Source organism: Elgaria multicarinata, chromosome 6 (genome assembly GCF_023053635.1).
Source record: "Elgaria multicarinata webbii isolate HBS135686 ecotype San Diego chromosome 6, rElgMul1.1.pri, whole genome shotgun sequence".
Taxonomy (NCBI): domain Eukaryota; kingdom Metazoa; phylum Chordata; class Lepidosauria; order Squamata; family Anguidae; genus Elgaria; species Elgaria multicarinata.
The window spans coordinates 113,209,882-113,228,525 of NC_086176.1; the positions used below are offsets into that span (position 1 = coordinate 113,209,882).

The 18,644-nt window shown below is 44.8% G+C and overlaps 1 protein-coding gene across 3 annotated transcripts in view; it reads right to left on the bottom strand.

The window, feature by feature from the left end:
* Positions 1-1,334: 1,334 nt before the first annotated feature.
* The window catches only part of PIK3C3 (phosphatidylinositol 3-kinase catalytic subunit type 3), a 151,270-nt gene continuing 133,960 nt past the window's right edge, over positions 1,335-18,644 (bottom strand). For all 3 annotated transcript variants that reach the window (XM_063128298.1, XM_063128299.1, XM_063128297.1), the window contains one exon: positions 1,335-1,869. In XM_063128298.1, the coding sequence (XP_062984368.1) occupies positions 1,855-1,869 (15 nt within the window). In that variant the 3' untranslated portion in view covers positions 1,335-1,854. The remainder of the gene's footprint in view (positions 1,870-18,644) is intronic.

Sequence of the window (18,644 nt, forward strand, 5' to 3'; positions counted from 1 at the left end):
ACATCTGGTGGAGCCCACTCCTGCTTGCAAGACATCCAAGCAGTGAAGAACCAGTTTCAATCACATTACTGACTTGATGCTCAGAATCGAGGTGGAATCAACCACACAAAGCAAACAGCGGAAAAAGGGCGGCCCCTAGATTTTACCTGGGCAGCAAAGTTGACCGACACAGCCGTATGAGAAATTGGTTCAGCTGCTTGTGATGCTGCAGAACAGACATGAAACGGAACAAAGTTATGGCCAATAGTTCAACCTAAATGCTGTGTCCCATTGTCTTCATTCCAGAATTGCAAGGGCAGAAGCCCTTTCCCTGTTGCTCTCCAAGGTCCTGAAACAAAATAATCAACCGGGATTCCTGCTTTTGCCATTTCCCGAAGCATGTGGAACACACTGCGTTGCAGAGAGAGAACAAAGCAATCACTGTTGTCTATAAAGGCGAGAAACTGAATACTTTGGAGAACAAATTTGTTTTGTTCACAGAACACACCCTAGAATTTCTTTCTAGGTTTTATCTTTCCACTAGCAGGGGCTGTGGGTGTGGGTGTTAATAATTACAGTTATAACCTTTCTGAGTCAGAACCTGGTACTGATGAAAACAAGCAATATTGCTATATATAGCCCAGGAGAACAATTTAATTTTATGGTTTCTACTTTACCCAAAAGGTAACACAATTTTTAGCACTGGAGAAAATAAAGACGGTGCAGAGGTGAATGTGGCATTGCGAAAAGGCAAAAAAAACGTTGATAGTAGAGGCTTAGTATGACCATGACATTTTAAAAAAAATATCTTGGGGTGCCTTCCAAAATAGAAGCCCCATTATGGTCCCCCCCCACAATGTCCAGTTCAATGTAACACATATTCTGATGTAAAACACAATGCAATATTTCTCTGCCCTACCTAAGTAATGTAATGGATTGGGGAAACGTTCAGTGTAATATTGGCAGTACAATGAACTCTCTTCCATTCAAAATTTATACAAATCAAATTTAATGTTTTCCCTCGGCTTACCTATTTTGCCACATGAAGCACATGCATACCCACAAGTAGCCCTAGGAAAAATTAGAGATTTCCCCCCACTTCGTGGCAATATTTACCTGTAAAAGGTATTATAGATATTCCATCTGGAATGAGAAAATTAGTAATAACGATGATGATATTGAGAATAATAATAATCTTTATCTAAGCTTGAAGACAACTGAAGAAGCTTGAATGAAGAGAACGTAAGGCTGCACCAAAAGAATTTTATTCGAGTTGGAATATTTGGTTAATGTACATACATTATTCTCTCTCTCTTTATGGCCTTTTTAAGTCCATCAGTGATATTTTTTCCCCAATATTTGTTTCATCATAGGTGGGCTTCCGCTGGCACTTTGCAAGACATCCCTTTCCGAAAGAAAGGACCAAGCCATTAATTATTCTGGGCAAGCCTTTCAAAGAAATCCAAAACTTCAACCCCAAGTGCATAAAGCTTCAACAATACTTTTCTTTCTATACACAAAAAGGGCATTTTTATAATGTGCACTTCTACAGGCACTGTACAAGTCCAAGTTAAGTGCATGAGAAGTCCCTGATCCTTTGTCCAAAGGTACAGGAACATCAGGTGTACAGGTGCACTTGGAAAACTGTAAGACATTTTTTCTTCTCGTCATATCTGACTTTGGAGGCTGTTGCTCTATTTTCCAAACGTTGAAGCTGACGTTCCTAAATGAGGAGACATATCCTTGATCCGGTTTTAATGGAAAACCAGGTGAGGTGAACTGTCCAGAGATTCAGTACACTTCATTGGAGACCATGTTGTGTAGCTTAAGAGAGACAGCCGTGTGTGAATTCTTGCCTTTAGAAGCTGACAGGACTCATTTTCTCCAGTACTGGGTGAGAGAGAGAGAGAGAGAGAGAGAGAGAGAGAGAGAGAGAGAGAGAGAGGGGGGGGGGAGGGAGGTCAAACATAAAATAAGACACCTATTTTGCTTAACTGTTGAAAACTGCTTTAGTGCTTGGTTTTACCCATTAAAAAAAAGATCAAGGGGCTGGAGCATCTGCCCTAGGAGGGAAGGTTACAATAGCTGGGATTGTTTAGTCTGGAAAAAAAGGAGGTATACAACATTATGCATGATATGGAGAATTTGGATAGGGAGACATTTCTCTCCCTCTCCCATGAGACCATCCCATGTGGCTGATGGGTGGGAGTTTCAGAACAGATAAAAGTTAAAACTATGGAATTCAATTTGGATGGGTTTAAAAGAGGGTTAGACGAATTCCTGGAGAAGAAGGCTATCAATGGCTGCTAACCCTGGTGGCTATGTGCTACCTTCAGGATCAGTAAGCCTGTATACACCAGTTGCTGGGGAACATGGGTGGGAGGGTGCTGTTGTGACTGTGTCCTACTTGTGAGTTCCTGGTCAACAGATGGTTGACCACTGTGTGAACAGAGTGCTGGACCAGATGGACCCCTGGTCCGATCCTGCATGGGTCTTCTTATGTTCTTATGTACTATACCAGTTCTCTCTGAGAAGTCAGGAAATACTCACAGAGCCAGGAACGGTTTGGTTCCTCACTTGTTTATGCCAAATTTGAATTCAAAACCTGTTTTATATTTTGTGGGTTTATTAGCACAAGTGCCCTGGGAACACTGTGGCAAGACCTGAAGGTGGGAAACGTCCTAAGGAAACAGGGCTCTCAGGGAGGCCTAGGCGTAACACTTATCATTTACGCAGCTGAGTTCATATACATCACGTTGAGCACGAGTGTCAAAGCGCAGGTTCACGAGCCAAATCCTGTCCACCTGGGGTCCCAATCCTGCCTTCAAAGGGTCCCCACAGACCCACACCCCTGTCCCCCCAAGTGCTCTCCCTGTCGAAAAAAAGTTGAAACACCTCCCCTAAGGCCGGGTGACTGGCAGGAAAAGCTAAGATATGCTAAAATATGCAAGCATTTTAGGTATCTTAGCGCTACCCCTTTTGGCCTTGCTCCACACTTTACCTTTGGTCTCGTCCGCCACTGGACTTCTCTGAAATTGAATTCGGCCCTCGGGGCTCAGGGTTGAACACCCCCAATATAAATTGTCTTGCAGTAAAGGTTAGAAATCCGTAAACTTAGGCCAGTATTGTTATTAGGGGTGTGCACGGACCCCCCCAATCCGCTTCATGGCCCGATCCAGAAAATCCGGATTGAGCCCGATCATCTTCGCGCCGTTCCGCCTGTCTCCCACTCTGCTCCGCGGAGCGAGATCCGGCTTCGCCGCTGTTGTTACATGGACGGTGGCAGCGGCACAAGATAAGCCACCCCCGGCGCCCTTACCTGCATCCGTCATGGGCTTCAATTGAGGCTCCGGTTGAAGCCGGAAAAGGCCTCGGCCTTCACTTCTGCCTTCAACCGGGGCCTCAATTGAAGCCCGCGATGGACGCAGTTAAGCGTCCCTCCTCCCTGCTCCCTTACCTGGTGCGGCCGCCGCCACTGCCGTATGGATGGCAGCGCCGGCAGCGCCAGATGAGTCCCCCTCCCCCCCACTTACCTGCAGGCGAAGCTCCAGATTGAGGCGATCCTCTTCACCTCGATCCGCAGCCCCCCTGACTCTCTTCGCCTCTGCCTTTTCAGGAGGCGAATTAGGCTGCTTTGCTTCTGCTTCTCTGAACCGAAGAGAAGCGGAGCACATCCCTAATTGTTATCCCCATATTGTAGATGGGAAGATGTGGCTGAAAGAGAGAGACAGCACCTCGGCGAAGGCCAACTGATGGCTTCCCAGTAGAGGCAAGATTCAACTTCCTAATTTGTTGCTCCAGTCTTCCAGCCATTACACTACCAAGTACAAAGGACCGTGGTGTAACCGGGAGCTTGCAATGCTCACGAACAACTCCCCCGTCCCCCGCAGCTGGAGATAAATCCGTGCGACTTCAGCTTCTGTCCTATTCACAACAGAGACCCCAGCAATCTGTTGGCAGGGCTTTTAATTTGGACCATGTTTCAATCCGAAAGTGTAAAACTGGATTGAACGAACGATTCGGGCACATTTCTCATTTACAGCCCCGCTTCACCTAATAATCCAGAGAAGCAATAGACCCAGAGCTTGTATTATATATTATGTATGGTGGTAAATCCACTTTGGCTTTGTTCATTTGGGAACGGCAAAATCAGATTTAGAAATTGCCTTTCTCTGAAGAGAACCAGCAGCAGCGCTAAAATGAAGACAGTGGTACAAGGAGACTGGAACGTAACATGGTTAAAACTGGATTTTCAACTTTTTTCTGAGAGCGAAAGCAGACAACATACTCAAAGTCACCCAGCAATTTGAGTGTATACCAAGCCTTTTACAGATCCTCAAATGATATATAGGCACCCACTCATGTGTTACAAGCTAGCTTCAACTCTGCCTTGAAGAAAGGTGTATCCACCACTCTTATGCCTTTTGGAGGGGTCTGCCCAGTGCACTAATGCCCACCACCACCACCACCACTTTCTATCAAAATAGGGGCAGTTTCACCATCCCAAGAAAGGGAATAATTATATGATACAATCTTGATGGAATCCATTATATACAGGGATGCTGGAGAAATCCGCTGTGGACGCCAATGCAAAGTCCAGAGTAGATTGGTTCCCCTTCATAGAATCATAGAATAGTAGAGTTGGAAGGGGCCTATAAGGCCATCAATTCCAACCCCCTGCTCAATGCAGGAATCCACCTTAAAGCATACCTGACAGATGGTTGTCCAGCTGCCTCTTGAAGGCCTCTAGTGTGGGAGAGCCCACAACCTCCCTAGGGAATTGGTTCCATTGTCATACTGCTCTAACAGTCAGGAAGTTTTTCCTGATATCCAGCCGGAATCTGGCTTCCTGTAACTTTAGCCCATTAGTCCTGCACTCTGGGAGGATCGAGAAAAGATCCTGGTCCTCCTCTGTGTGACAACCTTTCAAATATTTGAAGAGTGCTATTATGTCTCTCCTCGATCTTCTCTTCTCTGGGCTAAACATGCCCAGTTCTTTCAGTCTCTCCTCATAGACCTTTGTTACTTCTGTCCCGTCTCCCTCCCCCCAAATTCACACAGGGTGCTTTCCAGCTTCAAAAAAGTCAAGATTTTATCCCATTTGAGGCCATAAAGCCCTACATAAAGCCATAAAGCCCTAACTTCTACATAAATTGTGGCTGTAAAGCACTAACCTATATATAAACTGTGGTTGTAATTGCTTTACAGTTGGAATTGGCATATACGTAAGAGCTTTACAGTCACAAATGGCTTAAAATACAGCCAAAAATAGCATGCCTTGCCTTATTTTTTAAGTTGAAAAATCACCCCATGCAAAATCTAGAGGATGTGCCAGGTCTCCCGAGAAATCTAGTGAGACCCAAGCAGCCCAGATTTCTCTGGGATGGCACCCTCCACGGATCAGATGCTTGGTGGGGGGTGGGTGGGTTTGCCATCGCTAATAATATAGCTGACAAACATTGGCGTGCAGACAGGGGGTTCAGCAGGTTCAGCTGAACCCCCTAATATGCTGCCGCCGCCATGTTTGCCCCGTCCCTGCCAAAATACCGGGGTTGTGGTTACTGGGCCCGCAGCAACCACAACTCCAACTTACCGGGCCTAAATTTCCCCGGCAAGTGGCGGCGGCCATCTTGAATCTCGCCCGAACTCACGCGAGATCTCGGCAGTTGGCTGGGAACTCTGTGAGACCCAGCCAACAGCCGAGATCTCACGTGAGTTCGGGCGAGATTCAAGATGGCCGCCGCCACTCACGGGAGAAATTTAGGCCCTTGAGAGCAAGGTGAGGGGTTGGGGGCTGCGTGCAACAATGCAGCCTCCAGCACCCCACCCCCCAGCTCAGAAGAAGCAGAAGCAGCAGCAAGAAGAAGCACAAGAAGCAGCAAGAAGAAGCAAGCAGGAGGAGGAGAAGATAGAAGAGGAGGCAAGACTGAGGTTTGTGTGTGAGAGAGAATGTGGGGGTGCATGGGGTCTTGGAGTGAATGCACGTGTGCATGCGTGTTTTTGGAGTGAGTGATGCTGAGTGTGTGTATGTGTGTGCTGACAGTGTGAGTGTATTGATGTCTGAATGGGATGCCTGGTTGTTTGACTGAATGAATGTATGTTTGTAGTGGGGGTGGCTGTAGTTTTCTGTGACTTGGGGGGATGATTTGGAGACAGAAAAAGTCCTACAGCTCCCAGCATGTCCCAGCCAGCATGTTTACTTCTAAGCAGACATGCATGGGGTTGCACAGGGCTCTTTTTAGGGTTAAGGTTAGAACTAGGTCCAAGAGAAGTCAGCTTGAGTTAGGGTGCAATCCTATAGACAGAAAAAGGCCTACAGCTCCCAGCATGTCCCAGCCAGCATGTTTACTTCTGAGTAGACATGCATGGGGTTGCACAGGGCTCTTTTTAGGATTAAGGTTAGAACTAGGTCCAAGAGAAGTCAGCTTGAGTTAGGGTGCAATCCTATAGACAGAAAAAGGCCTACAGCTCCCAGCTTGTCCCAGCCAGCATAGATGGCTTGGGCATTCTGGAAGTTGTAGGACTTTTTTTCTGTCTGAACAGGCAGAGAATTGAGCCCAAGGATGGTAACAATATATCATAGAATCATAGAATGGCAGAGTTGGAAGGGGCCTACAAGGCCATCGAGTCCAACCCCCTGCTCAATGCAGGAATCCACCCTAACGCATCCTTGACAGATGGCTGTCCAGCTGCCTCTTGAATGCCTCTAGTGTGGGAGAGCCCACAACCTCCCTAGGTAACTGATTCCATTGTCGTACTGCTCTAACAGTTGAGAAGTTTTTCCTGATGTCCAGCTGGAATCTGACTTCCTGTAACTTGAGCCCATTATTCCGTGTCCTGCACTCTGGGAGGATCGAGAAGAGATCCTGGCCCTCCTGTGTGTGTCAATCTTTCAAGTATTTGAGGAGTGTTATCATGTCTCCCCTCAGGCTTCTCCTCAAGGCTAAACATTACCTCTGTTTCCTTTCCCCTCCGGAACACTCATACCTCTCCTGTCTGCACCCTCTCTCCCTCTTCTACCCCACACATAGGGGCATTTCTCTCTCTTCTTTCCCCAGGGCTCCCCCTATGCCAATCCTCTTCTTCTGCCCTTATTTTATTTAGAGTATTTTTATTTAGAGTATTTTTATCCCACACCTCAGCCTAAAAGTCTCCCGGAGCGGCTTACAATTGATCAGTAAAGAAGACTGATGTGCCCTTGTGACGGTTTCCCATCCTCTCTTTTCTCCTTCATCTCCTGTCTTCTGCCAATAGCCCCTTCGCGGCCTTCCAGAGATGCCCCTAGTTCCAGATCTCCTACACTCCCCCAAGTTTTCCAAATCTTGCCAGCCAGCCCTCTCTTACGCTAGGCTCGCAGCCACCCCTTGTCCTCACTATATTCACCCCAGAAGTCTCTCTCCTGGACCTCATTCCAAATTCTTTGCTCAGCAGCACACAGGGCAATCTTTTAAAATCATTATTAGGGCATTTGATGTATGGTGTATTCTCTGTATGGTGCTGGAACTTAAGATGACACTCATTGTTGTTAATGTGATAGAAACTGTTTTAAATGTGAATCTGTTTTAGTAAGTTTGGATTAGGTCATTATCTGATTAAATTTAAAGATGGTGAAAATTGACTGTATCTTTATATATGCCTGGTTATCACTACAGCAAAAAAATAGTATTCAGAGTCTCCATTTTAAAATGTGTATTTTTAAAGTACAGATTACTTCTTAATTAAAAAAAATACAGTTTACTTCAGTTTTCGTTTATTTTGTTTGTTTGATGAATGAAAAAAAAGTCCTTTATTACTGTATATTTAATCAATGTTTATCTTAAAAAAAAAATCCCTGGCTGAACCCCCTAATGAAATGTGCTGCGCACGCCTATGCTGACAAATTCATGGGAATGCGATGTTTGGGACCGCAACGCCCATCATTCTCAGAAAGCACGGCCATTGGGAGGGCACCAAGTTGGGGAAGACTGGCATAAGCCAACATTTAGACCCAATCCACTGTGTTGAATGCAGCCACCGGTCTGTGCCCTTTGGAATGGGGAGGTGCTACGCAGAACAGACCCTCCCCATACGCACACCCTCTGCCTCTATATGGGAAGCAACATCATTCCAAGACAGGGAATTGAACCCTACACTGTAGCTGGCATGTTCAGGAGAATCTAAGAAGCACTGCAATTATCCATGGAGCATAAATCCACCCCTCACTGCGCAAGAGGCAAGGCAGGATGCTGGAAGGCCATGTTAACTCACCACTGAGAAGGCTAAAATATCCTTAGCGGGAGCCTCAGGCTCATGTGTCAAATCTGGCCACACACCCTTCTCTCAACCACCAATGGTTTGGTGTTGTCCCAGAGTTTGTGTGGTTCCCCAGAAAGGCCCACTCCCTGTCGCTTGGTGCCCAGAGCTTCCTCATCTCTTCTTCCTGGTTTGGAAGGTCGAAATGCGTCTCCTAAAGCTGTACCATTTCAGGCTGCGGGTTCTGAAAATGCTGGGTGATGCAGCTTGAGTTGCAGGGTTCTGCTATGGATCAGATCAGATCTAGGCTTTTCAAGAACCAAGGTGAGAAGAGATCAGCACCAGTATCTTGTTCCAACGAAGATCGGAGCAAGACAAGAGATTTAAACAGGAAGTCACTAGCCTTTAGGCTGTTTAGCTCCACCTGTATCTCTACTGAAACTCTGCCCCTTAAAAGGGCCTCAGCATGGGAATGGTTGTGGCATACTGGTGTCTTCATGGCCCAAGTCCTCAGAGTCTGAGGACGGTACTGGAGCTGCCCTCTGGGATGGCTCCAGAGCAGCGTCCCCAAGCTTTTTGGACCTGTGGACACATTTGAGAAACTGCTGTGGGCACCGCTAAAAAATGGCTCCTGTGGAGGGTGTGGCTAGTCACATAATGGCTGTTGTGGAGGGATGGCTAGTCAAAGGCACACTAAAGAGTTGTGGGGAGGGAGGAAACATAAGAACATCAGAAGAGCCCTGCTGGATCAGACCAAGGGTCCATCTAGTCCAGCACTCTGTTCACACGGGGGCCAACCAGCCGTCAACCAGGACTAATAAAGCAGAACATGATGCAACAGCACCCTCTCACCCATGTTCCCCAGCAACTGGTGCACACAGGCTTACTGCCTCAGATACTGGAGATAGTGAGGCTAGAAAAAGCAGAGAAAAGGGAAGGCAAAGGGGTAGAGGGGAGAGAAAGATCAAGGCTGGAGGCCAGAAAGGGAAAGATTGAAGACGACCTGAGCGTTTTCCAAGTTTCTTATTAAAAAATGTTTTTTGGGACAAGGAATGGAGAGTTTTATGGGCTTCACTGGGGCTTCCGTTGGTTTTCATGGCGTCCATGGGCACCACGCTGAAGACCCCTGCTCTAGAGAACTGGGTCCTGGAGAAATAGAAGCCTTGTGATGCCTTTCCATGGCTGAGTCTTCTACTGACTCCAGGGCTTCTTCTAAGGGCAAGAGGACGAGGGGCAGTGAGAGCTTTAAGCTAAAATAGTCTGGTATTTTGCTCCACCTTTTCCTTAGGCCACTCCCATTTCACCATTGGCCACGCCCACCATTGTAATAAAGCTCCTGAGACCTTCTTCAAAATTGACTTCAGCTCCCATGCTGAAAAGAACTGCTTTACACTCTCTTTTCTATTAATGTCATGGCTAACCCTACTAGCCCTGATTTGGGAGAAGGTGTTTCAGGTAATCAATCAGAGTCAGATTCGGAAATAGAGGAGGCGGCGACAGACACCAGCCAGCCTGTACCAGTGGGGGAGGAAGCTCTCACGAGCGATTCCCCAGCTGGGAGTCAGCTGTCTCCAGAGCTTATCTCCTCAAGGCCAAATCCTACACACTCAGTGGGAAGTGAGCTTTCTTCCGGAGGAGAGCGTCCCGACAAGCTAGCTGATGCTAGGGTCCGCTGGAAGCATAAACGCATGGGGCGGAAGGAAGGCGTGAGAAAGTCGGTCCGAGTAAGATTGCTCCAGAACCTGCCTCCGCACCAGGCTCTCTGAAGTTACGGGCGTTTGGGGAAAGGTTTCCTGTTCTCCTTGATCGGACAATTGTGTCGCTTAGTTTGCATAGTTTTGCCTAGGGAGAAGTTTCCAAGAGATTAGACTCTCTTCAGGTGGAAGAGATGTTTGTTGCTTAATAAAAGCTTTGTGGATTACCTAGCAGGCCTCGTCATCTGCCTCCCATCAAAAGCAGGAGTTTTCAGAGAAACACAACAATTCAGACATATTAAAAGAGTTTCACACTGCATGTTCTGACACATGGAAACTTATCCCCCCACTCTCCCAGCATTAACAATTTAAAGCATGTTCTTTCTCAGCACAGCATCTGAGAGAACCAATCTTAAAACCTTTATTATTATTATTTAGTTTGCTGCCACTGGAACTTTATTTATTTATTTATTATTTTGTAAAGCTACATTATCCTGTTGATTGGTCTCCAGTGGGAAACTGTCCAGGGTTAGTGTACCGTTTGTAGTAAAGCATCAAAAAGCCACTTGGGGAAAAAAGGGAGAAAGACTAAGAGGTTTGTGTTGAAGCTTTCCAGTTAATTAAACTTGATATCCATCAGTAATAATATATATTTACTTTTGCAAAAAAATAAGGGGCTCGTAAAGTGTGGTGAAGAAATAGCTGCGGCTGTTGCTTACACCGGTTGAGATAAGAGGTTTTAATAATGTCAGCTCTTGGAGAAAGCCCTGTATTTCATCAGCTTCATGCATCACTTTGCACAGGAATTAAAGCGGCAATTACTTTGGCCCCTAATTAAAAGATGGCCAGAAGAAAATTGTGGATTTGGGGAAGAAGACTCCGTCCTAAGAATAACACGTAGGCACATCAACAAAAGCTTGTGGAATTTGGCATAATCGCAGGGTACCAAAGCACTATCTGAAACAGCCGAGCAATGAAAAGGATGGGTCCTTATGGCCAAAGAGCCATTTTGTCTCGCTTTCGGGGCCCAAAGGCAGAGAAAAGTGAGGCAAAATGTGCAGCAGAATCCCGGATGCCCACCATCCTCTCTCGCATCATCACCAGCTAGGAGGAGAAAAGAAGAGCGTAGAACAAGACGTTGCAGCAGGAGCTGGAGGCCCTCTCTCCCATCTTCAGCCATTCTCCTTTCTTCAGGCTTTGGGGTCAGGATGCAACCAAAGTATGACTTGCTTCCCTGTCTGAAATGGTCTCTCTTTTGGACTCATCTACAACAAGCAGGATATTGCACCATGAAAGCGGTATGAAAGCAGCATATAAAAGGCAGGAGCCACGCTACTGCTTTATAGCGGTATTGAAGTGCACTGACAACTGTTGGGGCCCATTTACACAGACCATATACGGTATTCATACCACTTTCATAATGTTATATCCTGCTTGGTGTAGATGTGTCATGGGACCCAACAGTTGTCAGTGAACTTCAGTATCACTATAAAGCAGTAGTGTAGATCCTGCAGCGCACTTCAATACTGCTATAAAGCAGCAGTGTGGCTCCTGCCTTTTATATATCATGTTCATACCCCTTTCATAGTGAAATATCCTGTTTGGTGTAGATGAGCCCTCTTTCTCCCACTTGCATGCAAAAAAACCAAGCAGCTGACGGTTAGAGCAGTACGACAATGGAATCAGTTACCTAGGGAGGTTGTGGGCTGTCCCACACAAGAGGCCTTCAAGAGGAAGCTGGACAACCATCTGTCAGGGATGCTGTAGGGTGGATTCCTGCATTGAGTGTTAAGTATATGAAAAGAAATACTTGCTTAGTCATTAAAATTGTGTGTGTATGGCTATCTCAGGGTTAAACAGAGAAAGTCTATCTGTGGGCAATTACCTTGAGATAGAGGCTGTTCTGGGAACCTTGCCAAGATTCTAAGTTAGCCTCATCACAGCTGTATGTAATGTAGATAAGAATTGTGTAGATCTGTATATAGTTTCTCACTTGTGTAAAATGGAACTGATCACTGATCACTGATCACTGCTCTATGATCACTGCTCTCTGTGTATGCCTCAGTGTGCTGATTTGAATTGAACTGCACAGAAGCCTGAAGGAAATAAACCAGCTCTGCTGTGTAAGACCTGCGTGATGTGTGTTTGTTTCTGAGCACAAACAGAGTTCCAGAGAGAGAAAAGTTCTGGCACAATAACCCAACAAAGGTTATGGGCCCAGTCTAGCCTAGACCAGCCTACGCCAGCCTAATCCAGGCAGAAGAACCAGAACTTGGTGGGAACGGTGCAGTACCAGAACCAGGAGTCTGCTAAAACAGAAAACTGTTGATGGAGGAAGACATCAAGCTAAAGCCAGTGCTGCAAAGTGAGGAAAAATCTCAGTCGGCTGACTCTGAGGAGGACTCTGAGCAGGAGGACGGTGAGATACAAATTCCTAAAGCAGAGGGAATGGCAGGAGCTAATATGTCTGGTTTGCATCAATTGTTAGAAAAGCTGAATGACTCTAACTATGCATTATGGTCTTACAAAATGCAAATGTATCTGATTCAGGCTGAACTGTGGTATGTAGTCACAGAGGATCCACCAGATAGAGCAAATCCACAGAATGCTAAATGGTTTAAGGATGATGCAAAAGCAATGGCAGTTATTGCATTAGCTGTGGAAGACTCTCAAATTTCCTTCATTCAGTTTTTGAATACATCAAAAGAGTGCTGGAATGCGCTACAAGCTGTATATCAAAGAGAAACAGCGGGCAGTAAAATAATTCTAACCCGGAAGCTGTATGGAATGAAGCTAAAACCAGGGGAGTCTATGTCAAACCATTTGAAAAGCATGAGAGAAATCTTCAATCAACTCAGGGCACGAGGGATGGAGTTTACAAATATACACCAAGTCTATGTGATTTTGTCAAGTCTTGATTCATCGTACGACGCGGTTGTCACCATGATGGAAAGTCAAGAGGAGAAAAATTTAACCCTCGAGTATGTAGCTGGAAAACTACTGGAAACCTATGAAAGAAGACAAGCTTCAAAACAACAGAGCTTTAAACATCCTGTGGCTGAATTTCAACAAAGCCATAAATCTTCTGATGTGGTGGCTGCATTAAAGGCAAAGAAATGCTTTAACTGTGGTTCCACAGAACACTTAAGGCGGGATTGCAACAAGAAGAAGAAAAAGCTGTTGACAGCAAAGTGGAGAGAAGAAAACAACATGAATGAAGCTGAATCAACAAAGAAGTGTCTTCTAGCAAGAGTCAAAGAGACAATGAATCCTTGGTTTTTGGACTCTGGGGCTTCAATAAGTATGGCAAAAGACAAACTTTCATTTGTAACCTTGGAAACTTCTACTTCAGAGCAAAAGTGTGTTACCCTTGCAAATGGAATAAAAATCCAGATTTGTGGTGTGGGTAATGTATATTTTGATTGTCTGGGAGTTGAACTACAAAGTGTTTTATATGTACCAGAATTAGAAACAAACCTTCTAAGTGTGTTTCAGTTAACAGAAATGGGGTATGAGGTTTGTTTTACTGAAGAAAATTGTACTATAAAACAGGGAAACAAGGTGTGTGTGCAGGGAATAATGAAAGAATCTTTGTATGTGATTAATACTTGTACAAAAAATGAAGTTGTAGCCAGCAAAGTCACAACAAAAACAATAGCCAATTGCAAACCACACCAAGAGTGTATCCATTTAACTCATAAAAGGTTTGGTCATGCTAACTATAAAACAATTTCTAAGATCCCAGAATTGTGTGAAGGGGTGAAAATCAAACCATGTTCTAACTATGTAGAATGTAATGTATGCAGTGAAACCAAGTGTCATAAGTCAAACATTCCAAAACATAGTGAGAGAACAACAAAAAGAATTTTTGAATTAATTCATGCAGATCTTGCAGGTCCTTTTGAGACAAGTCAAGGAGGAAACAGATTTTTCTTGTCTATTGTTGATGATTACAGTAGATTTGGATTTGTGTATGTGTTAAAACAGAAGAGTGAAACTTTTGGAAAGTTCAAAGCGTTTGTTAAGTGGAGTAAAAATAGATTTAAAGAACCTATAGCTAATCTAAGAACGGACCGGGGAGGTGAATTTCTTAGCAACCAATTTAAAAAATTCCTCAGTGATGAGGGTATACAACATGACCTTACTGCTCCATATTCACCATTTCAAAATGGAGTTGCAGAAAGGAAAAACAGAACCTTGCAGAACATGTTAAGAGCTCTATTGAAAGAGTCAGGATTGTCTAATCTGTTCTGGGCAGAAGCTTTGTCCACCTCAAATTATTTGTTAAACAGGCTTTACCACTCTGTACATGAAAAAACTCCATATGAAATGTTTTACAAAAGAAAACCTAGAGTGTCACATATAAGGGTTTTTGGAAGTAAATGTTTTGCTCATATTCAGAAAGAAAACAGACCAGGAAAACTAGCTCAAAGAGGTTTGGAATGTAAACTGTTGGGATATGATACACAAACAAAAGGCTATCGTTTGTGGTCTCCATATCACAAAAGTGTAATTGTGAGCAGAGATGTAGTTTTTCATGAACAAATGCAGGAAACAAAACAGTATGTAAGTTTGCCTGTAGAACAGAAAGCTGTAGAAACAGAAGAAATTCCTGAACAATCTCAGCAAGAGAGGGAGGGGGAAGAAACTGTGGAGGAGGAAACTATGCCTGTAACTATGCCAAGACGATCAGAAAGGGAACGCAAAGCTCCAATTCGTTATTCAGATGAATACCAAAGCAAACAGGTTTCTCATAGAGCATTACTAATAGCCTATGAACCTACTTCATTTGAGGAAATTCAGGAAATGGAACCTACAGAAGCTCAGGGCTGGCATGAAGCAATGTCAGAGGAAATCAGAGCAATGGAAAAAAATGAAACGTGGGAGCTAGTACCTTTACCTGAAGGTCGTAAAGCCATTACCTGTAAATGGGTATTCAAAGTAAAACAAAATGAGAAAGGACAGGTGGAACGTTACAGAGCAAGATTGGTAGCAAGAGGATTTGCTCAAAAATATCTAATAGATTTTGAAGAAGTTTATGCACCTACAACAAAATACTCAAGTGTAAAACTTTTGTTAAAAATTGCAGCAGAAAAACAATTGAATGTATTTCATTTTGACATCAAAACAGCTTTCTTATATGGAGATTTAACAGAGGAAATTTACATGACTCAACCAAAAGGTTTTGTTAAAAATCCAGGGTTAGTTTGTAAATTGAAAAAATCCATATATGGTTTGAGGCAAGCAGCAAGGTGTTGGAATAAGAAACTGGACAATGTATTGATCAAAATGGGTTTTAAACAAAGCAAAGCTGATCATTGTTTGTACACAAAACAGGATGGTTCAAATGTAGTGTATTTGCTGATTTATGTAGATGATTTGTTACTGGTTTTTAATGAAGAAGAACAGAAAAATACATTTGTAAACCAGCTGCAAAGACATTTTGAGTTAAAAGACCTTGGTTCAGTGAAAAGTTATTTGGGAATGCAAATTTCAAAAGATTCTAACACAGGGTCATTTCTGATTGAACAAAGTGGCAAAATTAAAAAATTGCTGGAAGAACACAGCATGGAGAATTGTAAAATTGTTGCCACTCCTATGGTCACTGATTTTCAAAATCAGACAGACAGTACTGAAATGGAAGACATACAGAAATATCAGAGTGTGATTGGAAGTTTACTTTATCTAGCAAACCTAAGTAGACCAGATATTACATTTGCTGTAAATCTTTTAAGCAGAAAAATGACAAAACCTTCTGTAACTGATTGGACAGCTGTAAAACGTGTATTGAGATATCTAAAAGGTACAATCAATCACAAATTGGAAATATCTACACACAAAGATGGAAATTTCTGTGTTTATGCAGATGCTGACTGGGCTAACGCAATTGATAGAAAGTCTACCAGTGGAGCAGCATTCTTTTACAATCAATCTTTGATTGATTGGTATACAAGAAAACAAAATTGTGTAGCAACCTCTAGTGCAGAAGCAGAATATATCAGTTTATCTCTGGCTTGTAATGAGATTGAGTGGTATAAACAATTATTTGCTGATCTAAGGTTGGAAATTGAGACACCAGTAACCATATTTGAGGATAATCAGGCATGTATTAGTATGGCTACATCTGAAAAGTGTAAACCAAGAACTAAACATGTGGATGTTCGTTATTCTCATGTGAAAGATATAATTCAGAAGGGCTGGATTAAGCTTGAATATTGTCCATCTGAAATGATGTTGGCTGATTTATTCACAAAACCAGTATCAATGGTAAAACACAAAGAGATGCTTTTAAAGCTGGGTCTCAGATTATAACACAATTTAAACAACATGCGCAAGAGGAGGACTGTTAAGTATATGAAAAGAAATACTTGCTTAGTCATTAAAATTGTGTGTGTATGGCTATCTCAGGGTTAAACAGAGAAAGTCTATCTGTGGGCAATTACCTTGAGATAGAGGCTGTTCTGGGAACCTTGCCAAGATTCTAAGTTAGCCTCATCACAGCTGTATGTAATGTAGATAAGAATTGTGTAGATCTGTATATAGTTTCTCACTTGTGTAAAATGGAACTGATCACTGATCACTGATCACTGCTCTATGATCACTGCTCTCTGTGTATGCCTCAGTGTGCTGATTTGAATTGAACTGCACAGAAGCCTGAAGGAAATAAACCAGCTCTGCTGTGTAAGACCTGCGTGATGTGTGTTTGTTTCTGAGCACAAACAGAGTTCCAGAGAGAGAAAAGTTCTGGCACAATAACCCAACATTGAGCAGGGGGTTGGACTCGATGGCCTTTTAGGCCCCTTCCAGCTCGACTATTCTATGATTCTATGACTCCACAGACCTGCTACCTTCCTACCAGGCAGGGCTCCACTGGGAGTAGAGGCGAAGTCCCTTCTCTTGCCAGAATGCTTTGCTGTGCATCTGGAGCAGGAGCTGCTCCAATAACAGTTCTCCAAAGTTTGTGGGACAAAATTTGTGTTTCCTTCTTGTAAGGACTGCTTGTGGAAGCCCCTCCTCCAGAGAAGACCTACAGGATTGGACCCTGCCTGATGGTCCAGAGGGAGGTGCTATCCTGAAGGAAAAGCCTCCAGGAAACACAGGAGAAGCACAGATTACAAACACACACACACACACACACACACACACACACACACGAGGTACTGGTCCCTCTCTATTCGGCCCTGGTTAGGCCTCATCTAGAGCATTGCGTCCAGTTCTGGGCTCCACAATTCAAGAAGGATGCAGACAAGCTGGAGCGTGTTCAGAGGAGAACAACCAGGATGATCAGGGGTCTGGAAACAAAGCCCTATGAAGAGAGACTGAAAGAACTGGGCATGTTTAGCCTGGAGAAGAGAAGATTGAGGGGAGACATGAGAGCACTCTTCAAATACTTAAAAGGTTGTCACACAGAGGAGGGCCAGGATCTCTTCTCGATCCTCCCAGAGTGCAGGACAAGGAATAACAGGCTCAAGTTAAAGGAAGCCAGATTCCAGCTGGACATCAGGAAAAACTTCCTGACTTTTAGAGCAGTACGACAATGGAACCAGTTACCTAGGGAGGTTGTGGACTCTCCCACAATAGAGTCATTCAAGAGGCAGCTGGACAACCATCTGTCAGGGATGCTTTAGGGTGGATTCCTGCACTGAGCAGGGAGTTGGACTCGATGTCCTTATAGGCCCCTTCCAACTCTACTATTCTATGATTTTATGATATATGCTAGGGATGTGCTCCGCTTCTAATCAGACTGGAGAATTAGAAGCGGAGCGGGGTGCTTCGCCTCCCCTTAAGGTGGAGGCGAAGAGGATTGGGGGGCCGGCGGAGCGTGGCGAAGAGGATCGAGGTGAAGGCGGATCCTTCACCTTGATCCGGAGGTCCGCCGGAAAGGTAAGTGAGGTTTACTGGGCCCTGCCGCTGTCGCCCATGCGGTGACAGCGGCAGAGCCTGGTAACCCCCCCTCCTCTTCCTTACCTGCCTCCGTTCGCGGTCCGTCGGCTTCTTCAATTGAGCCCGCGGTTCAACCAGGAAGTCTGGGCCGCACTTGCGGCCCAGACTTCCTGGTTGAACCATGGGCTCAATTGAAGAAGCTGACGGACTGCAGATGGAGGCAGGTAAGGCCCCCCTCCCCCTTGGTCCCTTACTGGGCTCTGCCGCTGTCGCCGCACGGGCGGCGACGGCGGCAGTGCCCTGTAACACACACACCGCCCTCCTCTCCCGGCCTTACCTGGCACCACTTCCCTCCACTGCAGAGCTCCGATTCGGAGCCGGAACTCCGTAGCGAAGAGGAGCAGAGTACGGGCGGAGTGGCGAGGAGCGGGCCGATCCGAAATTTTCAGATCGGCCCGCGGGGCGGAGCGGGGGGGGGGGGGTCCGTGCACACCCCTAATATATGCTACTTTCAAGTGCATTGCAATGGAAAAGAACATGGACTTCCTCTTTTTAAACTGCTAGCAAAAGGAGAGCTGAGGGTCAAACTACATGTTACTTTAAAGTCATAGCTAGTAGCTACGTATTTTTTTCTCTGACCTCTGTCCCTCCAGGGTATTCCTGTGTAGTTCTCTGCATTCATGGTTTGGAACCTGGATCACAGACTGGACATATTTAGCCATGCTGGATGCTCTTCGACCCATCTGTTTAGGAATCTTAACTATAGTGTTAGCCTCCCTTGGGTTCTAATTTCACAGGTGGTTTTTCTAGACAGACCTGACGGGCATTGCCAAGTCATGCTGTCTTTTACTGATT